Source organism: Perca fluviatilis, chromosome 1 (genome assembly GCF_010015445.1).
Source record: "Perca fluviatilis chromosome 1, GENO_Pfluv_1.0, whole genome shotgun sequence".
NCBI classification, from domain to species: Eukaryota; Metazoa; Chordata; class Actinopteri; order Perciformes; family Percidae; genus Perca; species Perca fluviatilis.
The window spans coordinates 42,966,911-42,993,230 of record NC_053112.1 but is presented as its reverse complement, the minus strand read 5'-3'; the positions used below and the strand labels follow the sequence as shown (position 1 = coordinate 42,993,230).

General features: G+C 43.0%; 1 protein-coding gene across 1 annotated transcript in view; it reads left to right on the top strand.

The window, feature by feature from the left end:
* wdr17 (WD repeat domain 17) overlaps positions 1 to 26,320 on the top strand; it is a 248,789-nt gene that overhangs the window by 141,827 nt on the left and 80,642 nt on the right. Inside the window, exon 20 of the mRNA XM_039802786.1 lies at positions 20,923 to 21,078. Coding sequence (XP_039658720.1) covers positions 20,923 to 21,078 — 156 coding nt within the window. The remainder of the gene's footprint in view (positions 1 to 20,922; positions 21,079 to 26,320) is intronic.

Below are 26,320 nucleotides of genomic sequence, written 5' to 3'. Positions count from 1 at the left end.
TTAAACAAGGCTTAAACAGGGCAAGTTTTAAACGTGTTTTTAGCCTCTAAACGTGTTCGAAATGCCATTACTAGTGCTTAGCCATGTGCAGTTATTCCTTACGAGGGAACACAGCGAATTTGACGGCAGTAGATGTGACAGAAAGGCATAAAAGTTGTGTTAATCCTTACCTCTGTTTATGTACAGCTTTCCAGTCAAGTCCTCAACAATCGAGTACCGATCTCATACAATCCAATAATCCAAAATGTATTTTTTCCACAAAAAAACGATTTGCCGAGGTCCTTTCCATAGTAATGAGCATGTATCAACAGGCTGTAACCTGACACCGCAGTGAAGCAGAGCTGACCTACAGTTCAAGAGTTCAGGTGCTCATTTGCATAGGTAACCTAGCAACGGCGGAGCCTGCCTGTCTGCAGAAGCAGGGAGGAGCTCACAGAGCTGACAGACGGAGCTTGGAGTTAGATCAGGACTAATATCAGAAAATGGTTCGAGTTTGTGCCTTTCCAAAATTACGGCAACCAAATGAAGAGATATTTGAGCTTGAGCTTTCACCGTCTACAACCTCCGCAGCCGGGAGATTTTACCGTTATGGCTGGTTGCACTTCAGCTCCCTTGATAACATTAGCTACATGAGAGAGATTACCGTGTTTGTAGCGAACATTGACTTCACCGAAAAAAGCGTCAAGTCCCGGTATCTGAAGGAAAACCAGCCATTCCTAAAGCGAAAAGACCAGCTGCAGACAAATTGGAGGTAACGTCTTTATGATTTATACTTTCCAAGGCTATTGTAATTCTCACTTTTTTTTCTGTGAAGAAATGTTTCATGGTGTTGGTGAATTCTTGAAAAAAAAAAAACACTAAATGTTGTAACTCCCGTTACTGAGACCCGTGTATGATATTACCGACATGTAATTAGTAATGAGTTATATTACTGCGTTACAGCAAAAATGTATATATTACTGTAATTGCCTTACACACTGATTATGATAGATGCATCCTCAATGTTACTGTTTTGGCCATTGAGTCTGACTACAATGCTCTTTCTCCTTCTTACTTATTTAGGGGACACCATCCAGTGACATAGAGACATAATTAGCTGCAGTGCCACAGTCAACTCCCAAGAAGGCGTCCAGCTGGTCATCCAGCCAGTTTCAAAATAGTTCTTTCAAGTCCACAGAAGAAAAAAACCCTTACCCCGTCATGGACAGAGAAGAAGGTGACTGCTGTAACTTAGCCCCAGTTCCTCTGCTGGATAAGAGTGAACTGGTTGCTCAAGCCAGGTCATATAAGAGCATGTTCTAGGCCTAGGAAAAGAGTACTGAACTATTTTTTCTTTGTACACTTCAGACTATGCTGCAGCATGATTATGTATAAAACCACACACTGTACTGTACATACTTTACATTAATTCTGTCTAGATTGTGATATTGTTATTTCCTTTTTGTTGAAGTAAAGACACAAAAGCACAAATGTAATGTGTATAGTTATATTATAAAACCACTGTAACAGACAGGTGCAGTATAGAACTGTACAATGTACTTATTCTTACAATTTATTTATTCTTACAATTTACTTATTCAACTTTACTTGTACAATATACATATTCTTACATTTTCCTAATATAACTGTGCAATTGTTTTGTTTATTCCTAGTAATAGCCATACCAAGTATTACTAGAAATGATAGTTTTTGACTCAGAAAATGTCCTCTGCCTCTTTGAATCCTGTGTAACTTCCAGTTGGGGAGGGGTACTCTTGTCTGATTGCTGCTATAACACAGGTAGGTAATGTTCTTCTGGTGCTACAGCCAAGGCGCTCTCCTCTCAGAACCCACTCCAGAATCACCCGGTAGGCCACGAGTCTGCATTGGCTGGGGCGAGCTTTGGTTATTTCACTAAAGAAGTGAGGCATTTATTTATAATAACTAATAATAATACATTTCATTTATCGAGGGCTTTTCATCATACTCAAAGACACTTTACAGTAAAAACCAGCACATATATCACATTAAAAACAGATAAGCAATAAAACCAACACATACAACAAGCATATTTAGAAGCAATTAAAAACAATAAAAACAGTAACTATCAGGTGAGAAATGTAAGATTATCGTATGTGGAAAGCTAATCTGAAGAGGTGTGTTTTGATTAGTGTTTTGAATGTGTATTTACAACTAAAAACAAATGTATCTAAGCTAGACAGAGTCACGAAAGCCTGTTGTACTCACTCATTAGACAGCTGGCCATCAGGTCTGGCCGGTTAGATCATCCTTATAGATCAGATGGGGAAACCTCTGTATGGGCGAAACAATGTCCGTTGACCCGTCCAGACCAGGCTGTATCCTTACAGCACAGGCTTTCTTCCTCGGTGGTCATTGCGATACAGTATCCACACGAGCACCACCATGTACCCGCATCAAGTGCAACCAGCCATAACGGTAAAATCTCCCGGCTGCGGAGGTTGTAGACGGTGAAAGCTCAAGCTCAAATATCTCTTCATTTGGTTGCCGTAATTTTGGAAAGGCACAAACTCGAACCATTTTCTGATATTAGTCCTGATCTAACTCCAAGCTCCGTCTGTCAGCTCTGTGAGCTCCTCCCTGCTTCTCCCGACAGGCAGGCTCCGCCGTTGCTAGGTTACCTATGCAAATGAGCACCTGAACTCTTGAACTGTTGGTCAGCTCTGCTTCACTGCGGTGTCAGGTTACAGCCTGTTGATACATGCTCATTACTATGGACAGGACCTCGGCAAATCGTTTTTTTGTGGAAAAAATACATTTTGGATTATTGGATTGTATGAGATCGGCACTCGATTGTTGAGGACTTGACTGGAAAGCTGTACATAAACAGAGGTAAGGATTAACACAACTTTTATGCCTTTCTGTCACATCTACTGCCGTCAAATTCGCTGTGTTCCCTCGTAAGGAATAACTGCACATGGCTAAGCACTAGTAATGGCATTTCGAACACGTTTAGAGGCTAAAAACACGTTTAAAACTTGCCCTGTTTAAGCCTTGTTTAAGACTGTTGTGTGCAAAATCTAGCAGGAGGATAACTCGGTGTAGGCGGCACCGTTTGTTTTCGTTTTTCTCGCTACTGACAGTACTCCTGATTTACAAACAACAGAGCTACGGGTTGAAATCGACCGGAATTCTCCTTTAATATTTCCACCAACCTCTCCAACAGTAAAAAAAAAACTATTTGATCTCTCTCTGGCCTCTGCTTCCCTCCTCTCATCTGCCTCCCTCTGATATTTAAAGGGGTGATAGAGTGCAAAACCAATTTTACCTTGTCATAGTTGAATAAGGACAGTTTGGTGGGTAAATAGGACATACATAGAACCTCAAAATCCCATTAACACCTCTTTCCTCTGCAAATCTCACAAACCTCAATGAACCACCAAGTTGACCTCAACTCGGTGGCTCCTCTTTATTTGGCTCTAGTCTCTATCTTTGTCACGTCCCAACATTTACATAGGCTACACCACTGATCTGAGATCAGGTAGTCTTCTGAATAGGTCGCGCAGATCTCAGAAATTGTATACATTGTTCATCTGCTATTTTGTCACTAAATTCACTTCTGAGACTTTTTTTTATGCGAGAAATCAACTATGTAGAGGTCAAATATGGGCCGTTTTACGAAAATTGATGTTCTTCACAGACCTCAGCCCGCTGTGAGCTAGATGGAGCTCCGTCACGGCCGACAGCCCGCGGTGCTCGATACCTGTGCAAAGTCACCGTTTCTGGGTTACTGGACTACCAAACACCGCTGCCCTGACAGAGCTCCAGGGCCTGCAGCTCCCCTCTTCCTGCTAAATTGCCGATGTGTGAGTGAGAGCGCGGTCAGCGAGCTTTGTTACACTCGCAATCTCTTACCACAGTCTCCAGTTATCTATGTATATCTATTTGTCTTAAATAGGAGCACACTATACAAAGACAACAGTGGAGAGTTGCTGGATCTGTCTGTCCTCAAGGTGCCAGAGATCTACAAGGACTAATTTTTGTGTTCTCTGCTTACATACAGTACAGGCCAAAAGTTTGGACACACCTTCTCATTCAATGTGTTTCCTTTATTTTCATGACTATTTACATTGTAGATTCTCACTGAAGGCATCCAAACTATGAATGAACACATATGGAATTATGTACTTAACAAAAAAGTGTGAAATAACTGAAAACATGGCTTATATTTTAGATTCCTCAAAGTAGCCACCCTTTGCTTTTTTTGATAACTCTGCAAACCCTTTGTTGTTCTCTCAATGAGCTTCATGAGGTAGTCACCTGAAATGGTTTTCACTTCACAGGTGTGCTTTGTCAGGGTTAATTAGCGGAATTGTTTCCCTTATTTATAAAAGCTTTCTCCCGTTTCATGATGGGTGCAGGTGAAAATGAAAGCGTAAAGTGAACGCACCCTAAACGGAGCAGGGATCTTTTCATTGGTCAACACTACAGCTGGCATTCTATTGGTTGGGGGGATTTTGAGAGCATTGTAACACAAAAAAATCAGAGCGTGCAGGAGAAATCCGTGAGGAGAAGATTTGCAGTGTGCAGACTCAACCTGAGTGTGAGGAGAAGGGCCAAAGTTGAGAGCAGGAAATTTGTCCAAACAACAACATATCTGAGTCCAAGCAGAAAGTTTGAGCCGAGCAGAGCAAATCCAAGCGCAAGCAGTGACTATTTGAGTGTGAGAGCAAGGTTTTGAGGGAAATTATTACAAAATTTGAACGTAATATCAGTGAGAAATGCTCTCAAATTGAAAGAATAAAGATAGGAATAATGCCATATCCTAGGAGCCTAAAACTGTTCACTTGCGCAACCTCAGCTTCGTTGACGTAGACAGGGGTGTCTGTTTTTGCCCTCTTTTTTTCCAAAATCAATGATCAGCTTCTTGGTGTTGCTGTTGAGCAGTAGGTTGTTCTCTGAGCACCACTCTGCAATCACTCTGATTTCCTATCATTGTTTGTAATCTGGCTGATGATGGTGGTGTAATCCACAAACTTCACAGCAGAGTTCTCATTATGTGTAAAGCGTGATCAAAAGGGGGCTGAGGGGAGGATCACGTGACCAGCACCGCAATGGTCGCAGAAGACTAAAGTGTGTTTTACAGTAACCGCAGCCCAGCTGGCGCGCGCATATGTGACATCATGAAATCGCCGTGACTTTACCTGCGCTGGTGGTCGCGACACTAGTTGCAGTCTTCTCCTGAACCATACCTGTCAAGTATCCCATTTTGGCCGGGAAAGTCCCGTATTTTACCCTTCTTTCCCACCGTACTCCCGTATTAGTATTTTCACGTAAATCTCCCGTATTTTAACCTGCGTTATTAAAAAATAATAATACCCCGGGCTCGAGCGGAGTAAAAAAAAAAAATAATAACATTCCCAATCTGAGCTCTGTCACTAGCCTCGTGATAACTGCCACCTGCAGTAGCCTACTACAGGTACTGTAGGTGGCAGTTGTCGCGAGGTTAGTGTGTGAGATTAGATGATGAGTGACAACGCGGGGGAAAAAAGAAGAAAAAAAACAGAGGGATGATGGACGCTACGACAGAGACGGTGCGCTGCCAAAACGTATGAAGGCTTTACTATGCATTCCCCATAGCAATGCATGTTGAGAAAGGGTGTTTAGCATGGTACGAAAGATTGTTACAGAGAATAGGAAGACGTTACTCTCATGTAAAATGAACCACTCTGGCCCAGCCCACAAATACACTCCTTCCAAAACAGTCTTACAGATTGCAAAGTCTGCAACAAATTTGTACAATAACTCACTAAAGAAAAGTCATGTGAAATTAAAAGAAAAACTGTAAAAGAAAAGCAATATGAAATGAAAAGAATGTGTGGAATGAAAATAAAATGTAAATGTAAAGACAAGCAATGTTATAAATTGTAAATGTTTTCAGCATTCTGCATCAAGTGGTGATTTTAGCTTTCTTGTACACCTGTCTTAAAATGTAATGTAAATGATACTGGAGCTTGGTTGGGGTGGTGGGACTGCTCGAGGTGGGCACCGGAAAATTTCCCTTATTTTCAAATCCAAAACTTGACAGGTATGCCTGAACAGAGGTGGCGCTAATGAGCAAAGGCTACCGACGTTGCTCTTTCTACAGACTAGAAGAAAAAGAAAAAGGTAAACAATGGCAGAACTGGCAGCAGCATTGCCGTCAATGCTTCAATTTGATTCAATGACCTACTTCGTCGGATCAAGCGTTTCATTCACAATAAAAGAGCTCATCTTAACCCAGTAAGTTTACAAGAGAGACTTGCAGTTACTCTGAGAGTCTCGGTATCCGGTTGTCGGCGAACTCATTCAGGCCTCCTGTTTCCGCTTTGTTGCGCGCCGCTGAAAAAAAAGAGCCGTGCGCGACCTCGGCTCGCGCGCCATAAAGCCATAAGCCCCCTTGGATGCAGCTAGTATAATTCACCTTTAAGGCTTTAAGGTCTAGTCCTTTTTCTTCAACGCAAAATCATTTTATCTGCTATCACAGTGACTCAGTGAATTGCATGCAAGTGCGAGAAAACGGGTCACGTTGTCGTCTAAGCTACATAGTCAGACACAAAATCTGCTAACATGGCGGTGGCTAATAGAGCGGTGGCTAACATAGCAACCTATGCTAGCGCGATCTCAAACATGGAGGACTTGATCGCTCAGGTCTTGGAAAAGCAACTAAGTGTGCTTGAATCAGTGGTTTACAACGCAATAAAGGGAGCGCTAACAGAATTTAATGCCTCGCTGCAACACATCAGGGCAGAGCCTGAGACAGAGGGAACTACTGTGCCTGTTTTGATGCAACCTGAATATGGCACATTCATGGCCCAGCAGCAGCGGGAGCTTGAAGAAGCGCAACACAAGCTACATGCTAGGAGCACCCCAGACCTGCTTGTCCACCCGGCCACACAGAGAGTGACCCACGGAGGGAGAGAGTTCACTTTCACTGCAGCCACAGATGCGGGCGCTTTCTGTCTGACGACGGCGGGGGGACTCAGCAGCTGTGAACTCGCGGTGTCTGGGCCACCGTGCTAAATTTGTCCCGAGGACACTATATGTAATGTAAGCGGCGAAGGCCCTATTGGAACTGAATGAATTATTATTATTCTTTTCTTGGCAAATTAATTGCCTTTTTGAGGGGCTTAACATACTCAAAAACTCACCAAAATAGGCAGTTGCATCAAGCCTGGTGAAAATGTACATATTTTAAGGGTTTCGGGAATAGGCGCACAAAAATGGCTCGCTAGCCCCTGCAGTACGTTTAAAGGGGTGATAGAATGATTATATAGGGTATTTCACACTGTTCCTTATGGTCTCCTAATGGGGTATGTAACATTGGTTGGGCTGAAAATGGCCTGGTTGATATTTTACTGGCCCTTATGCATCCCTGTGTTTTGGCCCTATTTGTAACAAGAGCTTTTCTTCCAAATATGGTATGGTCATGAATATTTAGATGAGCTGCGCGGTGATTGGTTGAGCGACTTGCCATATGCAGACATTAGAGACGCGCGCTGATTGGTTGAGCGAATCCCCAATACACATACATTAGAGAAGCGACAGAATCTCATATTCCAGACACTGCAATGTTTCATTACCAAATTCACTTCTGAGACTTTTTTAAGCGAGAAATCAACTATATAAAGCTCAAATATGGGCCGTTTTACAAAAATTGATGGCTAATTGCAAATTTGGTAAGACGTGTCGGACTTTAGGAGCTCCACACAGTCTGACGAGAAAGCGACAGCCTGCTGGGCTCCATACCCAGGGCAAAGTCACCCTTTGTGGATACTGCATACGGGGCTCCGCGGCCAGCTGCCGGCATAACTATATCTATAAATAATACATTTACGGTTTTGAATGTCCCAATGTCTTATAAAGCTAACCGTTGTGTCCGATTTGATTTTAAGGCATTTTTATGAACGCGAGGCGTCTTTGTAGGACAAGCAGCTGCTTGCTATATGTCCCATTCATTACAATGGGGAAATACCGCAGCTAGCTAGCTACACTTTCGCCATAACTAAATTATATTTACTGTTTGAATTTCGTCACGCCTCTTATACAACACATTCCCCAATGTCTTATAAAGCTAACCGTTGTGTCCGATTTGATTTTAAGGCATTTTTATGAACGCGAGGCGTCTTTGTAGGACGAGCAGCTGCTTGCTATATGTCCCATTCATTACAATGGGGAAATACCGCAGCTAGCTAGCTACATTGTCGTCATAACTAAATTATATTTACAGTTTGAATTTCGTCACGCCACTTATACAACATCATTCCCCAATGTCTTATAAAGCTAACCGTTGTGTCCGATTTGATTTTAAGGCATTTTTATGAACGCGAGGCGTCTTTGTAGGACAAGCAGCTGCTTGCTATATGTCCCATTCATTACAATGGGGAAATACCGCAGCTAGCTAGCTACACTTTCGCCATAACTAAATTATATTTACTGTTTGAATTTCGTCACGCCACTTATACAACTCATTCCCCAATGTCTTATAAAGCTAACCGTTGTGTCCGATTTGATTTTAAGGCATTTTTATGAACGCGAGGCGTCTTTGTAGGACGAGCAGCTGCTTGCTATATGTCCCATTCATTACAATGGGGAAATACCGCAGCTTGCTCACTTTCGCATAACTAAAGTATATTTACAGTTTGAATTTCGTCACGGCATGAATATTACAGGTTCCTGAAGGTCTTACAAAGCTTAGCTAACACTTGTCCGATTTTGGATTTCAATTGAATGTATTTTTGTGAATGTCAGAGTTAGGAGGAGGCTAGCTAGCTCTCATTGATGGACTCCATCTCACCGCGCCTCTTATCAATGAGACTCGCGGACAAGAGGCGTTTATTTTCCCGATTGTTTGTTTAAATAACTCAACACACATACCCATTATAAGATTAACTGGAACCTGCGGGCTGCGGTAAAGATTGCGGGCTAACAAGCTCGCTGACACTGCGGTCAGGCGCGATGTAGCAACCGCAGGCGGCACCAACACCGGCACTAAACTCCGACACACAGTCGGAGAAAATTTGCAATTAGCCATCCATTTTCGTAAAGCGGCCCATATTCGAGCTTTATATGGTTGATTTCTCGCATAAAAAAGTTTCAGAAGTGAATTTTGTAATGGAATAGCAGAGATCTGCGTGACCTAGCTAGATTCAGAAAACTACCTGATCTCAGGTCAGTTGTGTAGCCTATGTAAATGTTGGGGCGTGACTGTTCTCTTAAGGTTCCGGATTTTGAGATGCTTGCGCAAGCAACTCAGCTTTGTTGGGATTCGCCCGTTTTCAGAGGCAGTTTCAAAATATGAGATTTTCATAGTAAAGGGGTGTCAGTGGGATTTTGAGCTTCTATGTATGTCCTATTTACCCACCGAACTGTCGTTATTCAACTATCCATCCATCCATCCATCCATCTTCGTCCGCTTATCCGGTGTCGGGTCGCGGGGGGAGCAGCTCCAGCAGGGGACCCCAAACTTCCCTTTCCCGAGCAACATTAACCAGCTCCGACTGGGGGATCCCGAGGCGTTCCCAGGCCAGGTTGGAGATATAATCCCTCCACCTAGTCCTGGGTCTTCCCCGAGGCCCCTCCTCCCAGCTGGACGTGCCTGGAACACCTCCCTAGGGAGGCACCGGGGGCATCCTCACCAGATGCCCGAACCACCTCAACTGGCTCCTTTCGACGCAAGGAGCAGTGGCTCTACTCGAGCTCCTCACGGATGACTGAGCTTCTCACCCTATCTCTAAGGGAGACGTCAGCCACCCTCCTGAGGAAACCCATTTCGACGCTTGCACCCTGGATCTCGTTCTTTCGGTCATGACCCAGCCTTCATGACCATAGGTGAGGGTAGGAACGAAAACGGCCGGTAAATCGAGAGCTTTGCCTTCTGGCTCAGCTCTCTTTTCGTCACAACGGTGCGATAGATGGAATGTAATACCGCGCCGCTGCGCCCGATTCTCGACCAATCTCCCGCTCCATTGTCCCCTCACTTCGGAACAAAACCCCAAGGTACTTGAACTCCTTCACTTGGGGTAAGGACTCATTCCCTACCCGGAGAAGGCATTCCATCGGTTTCCTGCTGAGAACCATGGCCTCCGATTTAGAGGTGCTGATCCTCATCCCAACCGCTTCACACTCGGCTGCGAACCGATCCAGTGAGTGCTGAAGGTCGCAGCCCGATGATGCCATCAGGACCACATCATCTGCAAAAGCAGCGATGAGATCCCCAGCCCACCGAACCGAACCCCTCCCCACCCGACTACGCCTGATATATCCTGTCCATAAATATTACAAACAGGATTGGTGACAAAGCGCAGCCCTGGCGGAGGCCAACCCTCACCTGAAACGAGTCCGACTTACTGCCGAGAACCCGGACACAGCTCTCACTTTGGTCGTACAGAGATTGGATGGCCCTGAGTAGAGACCCCCTCACCACACACCGCGGCACCTCCCACAGTATCTCCGGGGGACCCGGTCATACGCCTTCTCCAAATCCACAAAACACATGTAAACCGGTTGGGCATACTCCCAGGCCCCCTCCAGGATCCTTGCGAGAGTGAAGAGCTGGTCCGTTGTTCCACGACCAGGACGGGAATCCGCATTGTTCCTCCTCAACCTGAGGTTCGACTATCGGCCGAACCCTCCTTTCCAGCACCTTGCAGGTAGACTTTACCAGGGAGGCTGAGAAGTGTGATACCCCTGTAATTGGCACACACCCTCTGGTCCCCTTTTTAAAAAGGGGGAACCACCACCCGAGTCTGCCACTCCTTTGGCACTGTTCCAGACTTCCACGCAATGTTGAAGAAGCGTGTCAACCAGGACAGCCCCTCCACACCCAGAGCGCCTTGAGCATTTCTGGACGGATCTCATCAATCCCCGGGCTTTGCCACTGTGGAGTTGTTTGACTACATCAGTGACTTCCGCCCGGGAAATCGACGACAATCCCCGTCATCCTCCAGCTCTGCCTCTAACATAGAGGGCGTTATTAGTCGGATTCAGGAGTTCCTCAAAATGCTCCTTCCACCGCCTATTACCTCCTCAGTTGAGGTCAACAGTGTCCCATCCTTACTGTACACAGCTTGGATGGTTCCCCGCTTCCCCTCCTGAGGTGGCGAACAGTTTTCCAGAAGCACTTTGGTGCCGACCGAAAGTCCTTCTCCATGTCTTCTCAAACTTCTCCCACACCCGCTGCTTTGCCTCTTTCCGCGGCAGAGGCTGCAGCCCTTCGGGCCCTCCCGGTACCCTGCAACTGCCTCCGGAGTCCTCTGGGATAACATATCCCGGAAAGACTCCTTCTTCAGTCGGACGGCTTCCCTGACCACCGGTTGTCCACCACGGTGTTCGTGGGTTAACGCCCCTTGAGGCACCTAAGACCCTAAGACCACAGCTCCTCGCCGCAGCTTCAGCAATGGAAACTTTGAACATTGTCCACTCTGGTTCAATGCCCCCAGCCTCCACAGGGATGCAGGAGCGCTCCGCCCGAGTGCGAGTTGAAAGTCCGTTGGACAGGGTCCTCCTCCAGACGTTCCCAATTTACCCGCACTACACGTTTGGGCTTACCAGGTCTGTCCAGAGTCTTCCCCACCCCTGACCCAACTCACCACCAGATGGTGATCAGTTGACAGCTCTGCCCCTCTCTTCACCCGAGTGTCCAAAACATACGGCCTCAGATCAGATGAAACGATTATAAAATCGATCATTGACCTTCGGCCTAGGGTGCTCTGGTACCAGGTACACTTATGAGCATCCCTATGTTCGAACATGGTGTTCGTTATAGACAATCCATGACTAGCACAGAAGTCCAACAACAAACAACCACTCTGGTTTAGATCAGGGAGGCCGTTCCTCCCAATCACTCCTCTCCAGGTGTCTCCATCATTGCCCACGTGTGCGTTGAAGTCCCCCAGCAGAACAATGGATTCCCCCACTGGCCCTGCGGGACTCCCCGACCAAGGTCTCCAAGAAGGCCGAATACTCCGAACTCCTGTTTGGTGCATATGCACAAACAACAGTCAGAGTTTTCCCCCACAACCCGCAGGCGTAGGGAGGCGACCCTCTCGTCCACCCGGGTAAACTCCAACGCGCGGCGCGTCAGCCGGGGCTTGTTAGTATCCCCACCCCCCCCGCGCCCGCACACCCTGAGCAACTCCGGAGAAGAAAAGAGTCCAACCCCTATCCAGGAGTACAGTTCCAGAACCGAGACTGTGCGTAGAGGTAAGCCCCACCAGATCTAACCGGTAGCGCTCCACCTCCCGCACCAGTTCCGGCTCCTTCCCCCACAGAGAGGTGACGTTCCACGTCCCCAGAGCCAGCATCTGCTGCCCGGGTCTGGTCCGTCGAGGCCCCTGACCTTCACTGCCACCCATGTGGCAGCGCACCCGACCCCAGCAGTTCCTCCCACAGGTGGTGGGCCCATGGGCTGGAGAGATGGGAGCCACGTAGCTTGTTCGGGCTGTGCCCGGCCGGGCTCCGTGGCAAACCCGGCCACCAGGCGCTCGCCGACGAGCCCGCCGTCTGGGCCTGGCTCCAGACGGGGGCCCCGGGCTTCCTCCGGGCAGGGTCACTCAACTATGACAGGGTAAAATCGATTTTGCATTCTATCACCCCTTTAATGTAGACTCACGAAACTTGGTACACATATATACACATAGCATGTCAAGACGTACAAAAAACGTCATTAGAGCCATACCCTAAACCCAACAGGAAGTCCGCCATTTTGAATTAAATTTTGAATTTTGAAAATTAGTGCGATTTTGGCCATGTCGTATTACTGTGTCGTATGTCGTACTTTAATGAACTCCTCCTAGAGATTTCATCCAATCAACTTCAAATTTGGTCTGTGCCATCTTAAGACATTAAAGATGAAAAATTATTAAAAGAAAAACTTTTCGTCATAGGGCATGGCTGTGGCGGGGCGGCCATTTTGTGCGTTTCGCCATCGAAACGGGAAGTGGGTGTAACTTGACTGTACATTGCCCAAATGGCTCGAAACTTTTCAGGATTCATAAGACTAACTCTGAGAACATTTACCGGACGAAATAGACTCAAAGTCATAGTGCCTCCTAGTGGCAACAGGAAGTAGGCCTAAAAGTCAAGGTGCTATACTTTAACGAACTCCTCCTAGAGATTTCATCCGATGGACTTCAAATTTGGTCTGTACCATCTCAACACGTGGGCGTGGTGTGGCGGCCATTTTGAGTGTTTAGCGATGAACAAAGAAATTGATGTAACTTGAGTGTACGTTGTCCTATCTGCCCGAAATTTCTCACAAAATATGTCCTCAGGCCTGAGGACATATACAGGCCAAAATTGACTTTTGGTCATAGCACCCCCTGCTGGCAACAGGAAATGGGCCTTATATGACAAACATCATCTGATTTACATGAAACTTATAATGTGTGGTCTACATGTGATACTAAGCCGCCCCCTATACTTTAACCACGCCCACTTACTAAGGCCACGCCCCCTTTCATAACATTTGAACCGTTTAAGGTAGACCCTTGCATGAGGTGTCATTGAACTCAGCAGAGACTTCCTTATTCATTGGTGATGGTTTGGCCCGCCCCCCTATGCTTAAGCCACGCCCCCTTTCATAACTGGTGACCCAGTTAAGGTAGAGTCTTGTGTGAGGAATCATTGAACTCCGCAGAGGACATATACTGAGGACATATACAGGCCAATATTGACTTTTGGTCATAGCACCCCCTGCTGGCAACAGGAAATGCACCTTATATGACAAACATCATCTGATTTACATGAAACTTATAATGTGTGGTCTACATGTGATACTAAGCCGCCCCCTATACTTTAACCACGCCCACTTACTAAGGCCACGCCCCCTTTCATAACATTTGAACCGTTTAAGGTAGACCCTTGCGTGAGGTGTCATTGAACTCAGCAGAGACTTCCTTATTCATTGGTGATGGTTTGGCTCGCCCCCCTATGCTTAAGCCACGCCCCTTTTCATAACTGGTGACCCAGTTAAGGTATAGTCTTGTGTGAGGAATCATTGAACTCAGCAGAGAGTTCCTTATTCATTGGCGATGGTTTGGCCCACCCCCTATGCTTAAGCCACACCCCCTTTCAAAACTGGTGACCCGTTTAAGTTAGAGTCTTATGTGAGGTATTAATGAACTCAGCAAAGACTTCCTTTTTGTTGGTAAAGGTTTGCCCCGATCCCCATGCTTTGGCCATGCCCCCTTTTAAAACTGGTGACCCATTTAAGGTAGAGTCTTGTGTGAGGTATCGTTGAACTCAGCAGGGAGTTCCCTTTTCATTGTTGACAATTTGCAGTATCTGAGTGCCGAGCAAATATACGGTCGCAAGGAGCGGCGTCCACCAGTAACCGCGACGCACGCAGAGGCGTGAGGGCCCATCCAACGCTGCTTGCAGCTTTAATTTTTGATGTTTCTACCACCTTTGCTACAAATTTATCAGTGAATAGTACTGGTACTCAAGACATGCATGCGTGTAAATTTTGAAGATGGCTGAGCTTTCAATCCTTTCGGTTGACATCAGGGGACTAAACGGGCCGATCAAACGAGTTAAATTCCTGGACTATTTAAGAAAGAAAAACATAGATGTGGCGCTTACACAAGAGTCACGTAAAAGAGATGTAAATTGTCTACAAAGTAAATACTTCAAGGTTGCTGCCTCTTCTTGTGATGATACCAAAACCAAGGACTCCATTGTGTTGCTGTCACGGAAATGCGCACTCACCGTACAAAAGTAGTAAAGACCTATCAGGCAGAATATCTTAAATATGTATCACGATAAGGAGTAGGAAAATAGCCTCTATTTCAGTATATGCACCTTCTAATATGATGAAAGTTTTTTCCCGCGCCTAACCAATGTTGCTTTCTCTCAATGAATATTCACTAATTATAGGCGGAGACATGAATGCAGTACTAGATTTAAATCAGGATAGATCACAAAAAAGCCCAAAAACATATATCAGACATGTTTAAAGCAGTTGTGGAATCCCACTATCTTACAGATATGTGGAGGATGCACAACCCTACTACCCTTCTTTTCCACATGTCACCTCACCCACTCCCGCATTTGTGCTCCAGTGAGCTTAAGGCAATGTTCCACACGATAGCAATAGAACCAGCAATTCTGTCTGATCACAATGTGCTGATAACCATATTCCATTGTGATATGTTAGGAGAAAGATCTAGGAAATGGCAATTTAATCTTCTCCAGAACACAGCTTTTGATTCAGAATTTAGAGCCAAACTGGCTGAGTTTATATCAATCAATACCGACTCAGTTTCTGACCCCTCATTTATCTGGCAGGCAACTAAAGGATTTATTAGAGATTTCACATCTTCGCGGTCAATTTGAAGAGGAAAAGAGAGGCAAGGATTGTGGAGTTGGAAGAACGCTGTAAATCTTTAGAGCAGTCTCTTAAGACTTGTTTTTCTAAATCTACACATAGTCACAAGTCGAACAGAGCTGAATGATTTGCTAAGAAGGAGAGCTGAGTTCATAATGCACAGAGTAAGGTAAAATTATTATTTTAATGGCTGTAAACCAAGCAAATTGCTTGCTCTGAAATTAAAACAAAGCAAATCCAGAGCTACTATCAATAGCATCCGCACAGACCGAGTTATCTCAACAAACCCTAAGGATATCAGCGCCACTTTTCAATCCGTCTATTCAAAGTTGTATGAGTCCTCCTGCAACCCAGATCCGACACAGTGCCAGAAGTTCCTAAAAGAACTAAACCTGCACTTTATCGAGAAGCTAGTCCACCCCGACCAATCAGGTTTTATACCAAAGCGTCATGCTGCAGACAATGTACTATTTCATGTAATAGAAGAAGCCAAAAACCTCCCAACAAAGGCAGCAGTTTTATCAGTGGATACGGAAAAGGCTTTCGACCGCCTAGAGTGGAATTACTTGTGGTAAGTAATGGAGAGGCTTGGTTTGGGGGCCAAATTCATTGACATGGTGCGTACTTCATATATGAACCCCACGGTCATAGTCTCAACCAATGGCTTGCATTCTCAGCCATTTCCCATTGAGCAGGGCTCGCAACAGGGATGCCCGCTTTCCCCCATGCTGTTTGCAATCTCTCTTGAACCGTTAGCCCAAGCCATAAGGCAAAATAAATCTGTAATGTAATGTTAAATGAACATAGTTCCTTGTGTGAATTTCTTAAGTACAATGATCCCCCTACCCCCACCAATACATTTCTGGAAGAAACTCAATACCTTAATTCAGCAGTATATTTGGAATAATAAACAACCTAGGCTAAAATACTCTACCCTGCAACGTACCACAAACACGGGAGGCTTGGCCCTCCCTAACCTTAAGTGTATCACAGAGCCTTTCAGCTATGGGCCCTCAGAGTGTGGATATACCCCTCATCTACAGTTCAATGGAGAGAAATAGAGCAAAACCTCACTGGAAGTCTAAGACTGCAAGACCTTGCCTTTGCAGGTGTGTGTCCAGAAAAGTGTATGCTGGCCCATGGCCCTATTATCACCAACACACTGACCAACTTTAAACAGGTGGAGGAGCAACTACGCTACACCAATAAGTGGCATTAATCTGCCCAATATAGCACAATGCACACTTACTATCTGGTAACAAACCCTTTGCTTGTAAGCAGTAGAGTGACAGAGGTATTTATACTTTAGACCAGCTATTCAATGAGAAAGGTATGTTGAGCTTTGAACACCTGAGGTCCCCAGGACATCCTTCTACTTTTATCTGCGCTTAAGATCATCCCTAAAATGTTATGGAGTGCCATGGGGAAACAGTCTTGAGGCGCACCCAGTAATTAAATGGTTTTTTTGATTTTCCTGTGAGAGCATTAGTGTCCAAGATGTAAGCTAAACTGATGCAAATATCCATAGGAGAACTCCCAATAGTGCTGTGCCCTGAGGGGAACACAATTAATTGAGAAACAGTTTGGGACAACATTTTCCACTGTTCCAAGAACCCAAATCACCAGTATATCCACTTCAACATATGCCATAGGACATATTGGACTCCTCAGAAGAGATACGTCTCGAAAGCCATTCCCACTCCCTTTTGTACATTCTGTCAACCTGAAAAAACTGGAACTTTCCTACATATGGTCTGGGAGTGTGAACAGTTGTGGCATAAAACAACATCAATAATATCTGATGTGATAGGATATCTAATCCCTACTGACCCGATTGTTTTCTTACTTAATGTACCTGCTTGAGAGACAGGGGAAGATTTGGCTAGCTGACTCAACTGCAACTAAGAAAATGATAGCTCAACGCTGGCTGGGAGTGGGAGTTCTTGTTCTTGTTCAATTTGTGTTCATCTGTTCTATGCACCACTTGACATTACCTGGCACGTATTGTGGAATTTGTTTTGTATATCTGTTTGTTTTTGTATATCTGTATACAGATACAGATATTTATGGTGCTAAAAAATAATAAAAAATGTATCCCAAAAAAAAAGGGGGCTGAGCACACAGCCCTGGTGGGGTCTCATGTTCAACATACAGTGGGGGAGGTGTGAAGGTGTGAAGTCCAATATCTAGTTTCATCAGTTTCATGTGGGAGATTGTATTCAATGCTGAGCTGAAATCAAAAAACATCTTTGTGTTGTAGGTGTTGTTATTTTCAAGATTTGTTTTACACACAGTACACTGCTATAACTTCAGGGAAACCTGTAATCTCGATGTTAATTATTTTTTCTCAATTTCGGATAAAATTTCTGTTGGAACATGTTCGATTGCGTAGTTTTTTGGTTAAGATGCATTATTGGAGATTTTGCTACTTTACAGTAATTCCAGTGCTACATGTAGCTACATGCTACATGTTGTTAATTTCTCCCCAATTTTAGATCACATTCCTGCTGGAACATATCCAGTTGTGTAGTTCTTGGTTTAGAGTCTTTTATTGGTGATATTTTATAATAGAAAGTGACTTTGAATACCTTACCAATTTGTCTTATTTCCCGTACGCAAAATCTATAGATTTAATAAATACTCAACAAAATAATCAGTTCACACAGATACTTTTTAGTATTCACCAGGTTAATCATAAACAGCTGCCACAGGAAACTCTGCCACAGTGTGCATGTTTTCGATGCTACTAGTTTCAAGTATATATTTAGAATAGGTGACCGCACCAAGGAGAGGGACATAGTTTCACTAAGAATTTGTTTATTTTGCAAATGGCAATAAATCATTTTAATTCGTTTGGTGTTATTGGAATAAATAACACTTCAAAAAAGCTTTTTATAAAAAATCTCAACAAAAATCTACAAACTAAACTGAAAAAGGCTGTTGCCGCAATTTTGTTAATTTTACAGGAAAAAACACTGCACCAATAATGAAAAAACACTTATAATTAGATGAGGAGCCTACGATCAAAATGATGAAGTTACTGTTTAATGCAGTAATGACACTTTTTTCATGTTTTGTTCAATTAGAGATTTTGGCCTATGTCTTCCTTTTCTCTAATTGAAATAAAACTTCCAAAATACATATTTAGAAAATTTTATTTTAAAAAGACTCTTAACTCATTAACTTGAGAAGTTCTGATATGTTTAGTTGTTTTGTTTATCCTGTTCACCTGCAGTACCTTGTCAAATGTAGCCTATGCAAATTAGTTCATTTTAAATAGTTAACACCTAATTTGCATATCAATGTGACGATTGTGATTACGTTATTAGACGCAGATTTTACTTTAGCTGTTAGTAGTAGGTCCATGATGCCTCAGCTAAACCTTAACTAACTTATTACGTAAGCTAGTAGCTCGTGCATGTTAGCAAGACGCAAGTTAACTATTTGTTTTGTCATTTGGGTAATTACAGTAGCTATAAACTCGAGGCACTGGCTGCTTAGTGTTTTGTTCATCACCACTTACCGCCACACAAGCCCAAAAAAACTTTCTGGGGTAGGAGCTGGAAGGGACTGCATCTCTGTGTGTGTCTGTGTTCACATTGCATCACAGAGAGAGAGAGAGAGAGAGAGAGAGGGAGAGAGAGATCGACAAAGTCTCATCTCCCAATCTCATATTTTGATTTTTTAATGACAGGGAAGCTGTGTGCAAACAGAAATATATATATGCTATATTCATTAATAAAAAACAAAACATGCATCCAGAAAAAAGGGCACTTTCTCTCAAGGAGGAAAAAGGGGACATTCTACAACGCTTAACGTGAAAAAGCTTAACGTGGTTTAATGTACCTAAACAACGATCACCAAATTTCTCATGGTCATATCTTGTCATGAACACTTAAACCTGTTAAAAAACCTAAACTGAAATCCAATGATTATAGAAGTTATCTCACGTTAACGTTTTCTTCTCCATTGGCGCCTATGGCGAGGAAAAAGCTTAATGTGGTTTAATGTACCTAAACAATGATTTTCCAAATTTCTCTCTCATATTGCTTATTGCTTATTGTTATCTGACATTAGGCGTTTCTACTTCACATTTTCAGCTGGGCAGCGGAGTGGCTGTGGGTTGACTCTACACGGTTCTCATGGACTTTATAAGTCCTAATGTGAAAAAGCATAACGTGGTTTAATGTACCTAAACAACGATCAATCATCACGAAATTTCTCTCTCATATTGTTCCTCATAACCACTGAAAACTGTCAAAACATTTAACCCAAAGTCCAATTATTATGGACGTTATCTGACATTAAGTGTTTCTGCTTCATTGAGGCTATTGTAAGGAAAAGCTTAATGTGGTTTAATGTACATAAACAACGATCAATCTTCACCATTGATAATAATAATAATAATAATAATAATACATAAGTTTTATATAGCGCTTTACATGGAACTCAAAGGCGCTTTACAAACAAAAGAAAGAAAGAATCAAACAAACAAACAAGATGAGTGATTATTGTAAATTATGGATAGGCCAATTGAAACTAATTTGTTTTGAGCAGTTCTTTATAGGTGTTCAGTGAGTCCCAGTTTCTGATGTGGATGGGGAGTGAGTTCCAGAGAGTGGGGGCAGCTATTGCAAAGGCGTCTGGAGGGGCGGCGGTGCTGTAAAAGGTCTGTGAGGTATGGAGGGGCCAGATTATTGAGAGCTTTGTAGGTGATGAGTAGAACTTTGTAATGGATGCGCTGTTGTACAGGGAGCCAGTGAAGCTGTTGAAGGACAGGGGTGATGTGTTGTCTTGAACCGGTGTGGGTGAGGAGGCGAGCAGCAGAGTTTTGAACGTATTGCAATTTTTGTAAAACAGATGAAGGGAGACCATATAACCAAGTCTTAATGTAATGAATGCATGGATGAGAGTTTCAGCAGCAGATGGCGTGTGATGATCATTTTTTTGACAGACTTAAGTGTTCGTGACAATATATGGCCATGAGAAATTTGGTGATCATTAATTGTTTTGTTAAGATTATTTTTTGGGCATTTTAGGCCTTTATTTCCACAGGACAGCTTAGACATGAAAGGGGAAAGAGAGGGGGAATGACATGCAGCAAAGGGCCGAAGGTCAGAGTTGAACCCGCGGCTGCTGTGTCGAGGAGTAAACCTCTATATATGGGTGCCCGCTCTACCAGGTGAGCTAACCAGGTGCCCGTGATCATTGATTGTTGTTTAGGTACATTAAACTACGTTAAGATTTTTCACGTTAAGCGTTATAGAATGTCCCCTCTCCTGCTTTTGAAGCCAAATATTTTTGGTATTGTTGGTGTAGAGGTCTCTCTAGTCTCTCACAGTTTATCTTTATACAATTCAAACCTGCTTGTTTATGTACTACCGTGCACAGCAACTGCAGATACAAGTTGGCTTTTTTTAGCTAACCCTTATCCACAAACTAATTATCCCAATAGTCCCAACTCCTTTTCTAATATTTTAAAATGTTCTTCTGTTCTATTTAACCGAAGTCTATTCAAGATGTTTCAAACAGGAGGTATTTGGGTTGCAATAGTTTATTTTTGATTTGTGTACTTCCATTTGTTCTTTTTCTTTCAGTCTGAAGCCCAGGAGCTCACTATAGTCAAGATGTCTAAATTTGGAGGAGGCATTGGAGCTCCAAGTAAAGAGGAGAGGCTGAAAGAAGCAGCAGACATCTATCTGAGACTGGGACAAATTCAAAGACACTGTGAATTAATGGTGGAGCTGGGACAGGTATTATGTGTGTGTGTGTGTGTGTGTGTGTGTGTGTGTGTGTGTGTGTGTGTGTGTGTGTGTGTGTGTGTGTGTGTGTGTGTGGGTGAGAGAGTTGTGTTGGTACTAGTCTGTTTTATCGGATGTACAGTGCTTAGATAAGTAAGTCTGACATGATGTCTCCGCTCTCTATTTTGCAATGGCTCCACCCCTGCATCTGAGGCTTAGTGCCGCCCAGGACGGTTGTGATTGGTTTAAAGAAATACAAACAAAGCAAGAGCGTTTCTCCCCTATCCCAGAATAGATCAAATTTTGGACAGAAAGCAAATAAGATTGCCATGTTCTTAATAAGTTAAATATGTTAAATGGTAATTTTACACCAATTTTATAAATTTTTGGTCACATCAGTCTACACAAATACATGGGGAAATGGGGTCCAGGTTGAAAATTATTTTTAATTAATTACTTTTTATCATTTTGTTAAATTAGCAAATCTTAAACTCTTAAACATCTATAAATGCCTACATAATCAGGCTCTCCCACGTGCTCAAGCTTAGTAACACGTGGAGCATCCAACAAGTATTATAAACTTCAACTGAAACTGTTTTTGAAGAGGGAGCAGTCATGTAGTCATGAATGATCTGGCCCTTTCAGTTTTATTGTGCTTTATTGTATTGGTCTGTGTCTTGTGTGTGTGTATTGTTGTGTTGTATTGTATGTATCTATTGTGGGGTTTGTGTTCTGTACTGTCTTTTTGGTAACACTTTACAATAAGGCTACATTAATTGGCATTACTTAATACATTAACAAGCATTAATTAACCGTTAATTACGTTGTCTATTAAACATTTATTAACAATGCTTATTTTTGTTCATGTTAACTAAGGTATTAATTCATGCATTATTTACCGTTAGTTAATGCCTTAACTAACTGTTAATCTCAATTAACTAAGGTGTCTATTTTACCATTAGTTAATTCATTAAGAAGGCTTGACTAACTGTTAACAACAGTTAATTAAAGTGTCAATTATATCATTAGTAAATGCAATATTAAACGTACAATATGTAACTTTCTGCCGCTAGGGGTCTCTCAACCAAAACAATGGACGGTAAAACTACACTTTTGATGACGTTGTGAAGTTGCGTGGAATTATGGGAGTTTTAGTGTTAAACACCTTCGCTGCCGGTTAGAATGCATCAGTTCACGGACGAGTTTACCCATTCAAGTTTATTCACGTTACGTTTAGTAACGTTTATTCATGTTATTGTAATAAAATAGCTGCACTTTCCCCAACATAATTACGTTTTTCTTGATTAGATTTTTATTTGTAGCTGACCAGTTAGCTAGTGAGCCAGCAAGCTAACAGTAGCCAGCAGCTAAAACACAAAATATTTCACATATCAATGTCACCTTTTGGATGGTTTCAACACCGGGGTGGACGGGGTTTGTTGTAACGCTAGCTAGCTACTAAACGAGGCTGAGAGACGGGTGTGGGTGGGGATTGCCGGGGAAATATCCGCGACAGCGAGCCAGGACGTTCGATGCCTGTTTTGCAGCAGCAGAACATCTCCCAACTGCCTGGAATTATCTCCCCTTCGCCTTTCAGTAATCTTAACTTTTCGTTTTGGTGCTAATTTAGCTAACCGTAAAGACAGCTAAACGTGAAGGGGGGAGAAATTCGGCAGGGAGGAGATTTTCGGCACATACACCGGTAGCGCTATGGACATGTAGCTACCGCTATGGATGGCCGCTGTTGTGACTCGGTGCTGGGTCTGATATAGTCTGTTTCCCGAAGTTTAATTAAACTGCCGTTAGCGTCGTAAGCACCAGGCACTGGAGATAAGTTCTGGCCGGGGGGGGGTTGCTGTAATGAAAGTAGCTGGCTGATAGCTGACTGGGGCTAACGGTAACTAGCTAGCCATATGTCTCGGGGCTGTTGTCAGCTGTCATCCCGACTGAGTCTCTCTGCGCCGGGAGAGTGAGGCAGACAGACCGGGGTGTGCTAGCTGGCTAAATTAGCATTAGATTAATCGTCTATCTATACAGTTAACGTTACTAGTGAAGTTATTCGTGGGTTAGCTCAGTCCTGTTTGCTGTGGTCGAAACAGTCATACTAAAAATAACTATTAGCGTGTTGAACGATGTTGTAACCTCATAATGTTACCCACAAAGCATTAGCATCAACGTTAGCACATTGTAGTAACGTTAAGCTGGTATCGATATTGAACTTACAAAATAGATAAGGTCTCTGTTGTATTACTGTGATAAAAAGTGGGATGTAATTAATCACAAAATGATGCTGTATGGCAAAAAAAAGCAGTATTACGGTTACAAGTATTTTTTTTACAATACAACGATTTACAATTACTCCTGAATGTATCATCTTGGTGCCAGTGTTCTGACAGAAGTTAGAGTAACTGGAAGGTGAAAGGTTATATGACGCCACTGACGGGCGACTAAAGGAAACGTGCCGTGTCTGAAAATAAAATAACAGATTTCTCTGGGTTTGACATTTGGTGGAAACATTTGGGATAGTGTAAGACCACAACTCATACAAATATATAACATAGGTATGGTCGTTTTTAGACATTTTAAAGCAGAAATGTTACATATTGTACCTTTAAGCCTTGACTAACAGTTAAAGGGGTGATAGAATGATTATATAGGGTATTTTACACTGTTCCTTAAGGTCTCCTAATGGGGTATGTAACATTGGTTGGGCTGAAAATTGCCCGAATGCTATTTTATTAGGCCCTTCCCAGTAAGCACACATACGTTGCCACGATGTATTGGCGATGTAATCCAAATTCATCGGGAATACGTAGTAGATTGCTCGTTTGCTCACTGGCACGACGTCCCCGGGACGTTGCTGCTTTACGTTTCAACGACATGTAGCCGCTCTCTCCGCGACATATACATATATACATCGTTCCAACGTATTTCATACATCTTACAGATGCACACATATAGCTACATCGTTCTAACGGAAAAAAAAAGCAATATACCAATTAAATTATTGTGATATTGATAATTGTATTGATCTCAAAGTCGAATGTGATTCAATATGTCCATCGAACGTGTTTAGTCCCTGTTAAAGCCGATTATAAACCGCTAATGTCAGTTAGGCTTATGGTCAATTTAGCTTCAACAAAAAGTAAAACTTAAAGTTAAGTGACTGGACAGTAACTACATTAAGCTAACGCTAGCTTGCCAGGTAAATTGTTTTTATTTTAATTAATCAACGTTAGTGATATATCAGCAAGAAAATCATGGTAACAGGTGACGATGCTCATTAGTGTTTTGAAGGTTAACGTTAGCCCACGAAAACGGGGCACCATCTAGCTAATAACTGATGTTTTATGACCGTTGGCACTCCCAACCCCATTTTCAAAATCAGTTGTTAACCAGATTTAATGCCGAGTGTACAGAAACGAACCACAGTCTTACTAGCTAAACTGTCCTAAACTAATTTTACATAGTGTCATTTAGATAATAAGCAGGGTAAAAATAAAATATTACAATCACAATGTAATAAGTACGAACATTAGCCTGCCATTAGACGGCCCCTGAACCTCTTCACCTTTTTTAAATATGATTTAACGTTAGTTGGCAGATTAGCTAGCTAGCTAGCTAACGCTACATGCTGAATTTACCTTTAGCTAGCTACATTTTGATGTAAAATGATGCTTTAAATGTTCCCTGTTGAGATTTCAGTTCCATTAAAGCCAAAAAAAAAATCAAATTAACCGATATGAGCAAAGTATGACTGAGGTGCGGCACTCAGTTACTGTTAGCTAGCTAGCTAAAATTAACGTTAAGGGATATCGGGTAACGTTCAATTAGCTATAGCAGCCTCACGTTAGCTAACGTTACTGGCATGTACTGCAACTGACATAGCAGCTAACGTTAACTTTACATTCAGATTCAGTCAGATTAGTACATATAGCAAGCTAACTAGCTAGAGCACGGATATTTTAATTTTAAATGAATGTGAAAAAGGGCGGCTAGTGCGATGTTAGCCTGATCTAACGGCTCTAAAGTTACTTTAAACCATGACATGGCGTAACTTACTAACATATCTTGTTATTAGTCTGATGAACACCAACTTCCACATGCGAAAACGTCGAAATATTTGTATTAACGTTACGTTAAGATGAAATAGTGCTTACCATGGTATTTGACAGCAGCAAAGAAGCAGTCTCCATCCTAACCCTTCATAGACTGGCAACTTTTTTCCCCCTTCCTCTATCGACTGTGGCGCGAATATGTTGCTGGGCAGAATTCAGATTCACTGTCCATCACATCAACAGTGTGTGTGTACAGTAAAGACATCCAGACGCTCAATAAACGATGCTTCCAAATGACCCGCGAACAACTGAGGAACCGTTAATACATCTCACCGACAGTTAATACGTCGCTGCGATGTATAGATTCTGATCATAATAAGACGTCCAGACGCTCAATAAACGATTCTTCATTATGACCCGCGAACAACTGAGGAACTGTTAATGCATCTTAACGACATAGTTAATACGTCGCTGAGATGTATAGATTGTGATCATAATAAGACGTCCAGACGCTCAATAAACGATTCTTCCAAATGACACGTGAACAACTGAGGAACTTTTAATACATCTCACCGACATAGTTAATACGTCGCTGCGATGTATAGATTGTGATCATAATAAGACGCTCAATAAACGATGCTTCATTATTCTTCTTTATGACCCGCGATCAATTGCAGACGAAGCGATCAATTGCAGACGAAGCGATCAATTGCATACGTCGTGCCGACGTATGTGTGCTTACTGGGTTAACTACCCTGTGAATATGGCTCTATTTGGAACAAGAGCTTTTCTTCCAAATATGGTATGCTAATGAATATTCAGAATGAGCTACGCGCTGATTGGTTTGAGCAAACTACATACAACACATGGGAGACTCGGCAGCAGGCCTCATATTTCAGACACTGCAAAGTTATACATTGTTTGTCGGGCTATTTCGTTATTAAATTCACTTCTGAGACTTTTTTAAGCGAGAAATCAACTATATAAAGCTCAAATATGGGCTGTTTTACGAAAATTGATGGCTAATTGCAAATTTGGTAAGACTGTGTGTTGGAGTTCAGCCGCTGGTGCTGCCTCGGCGCCCACCGGTGCTGCCTCGCCGCCCGGCCTGCCTTCCTTCACAGACCCCGGCCTGCTATGAGGTACTTGGAGCTCCGTCACGGCTGGCAGCCCACAGCAGGGACTAACAACACCGC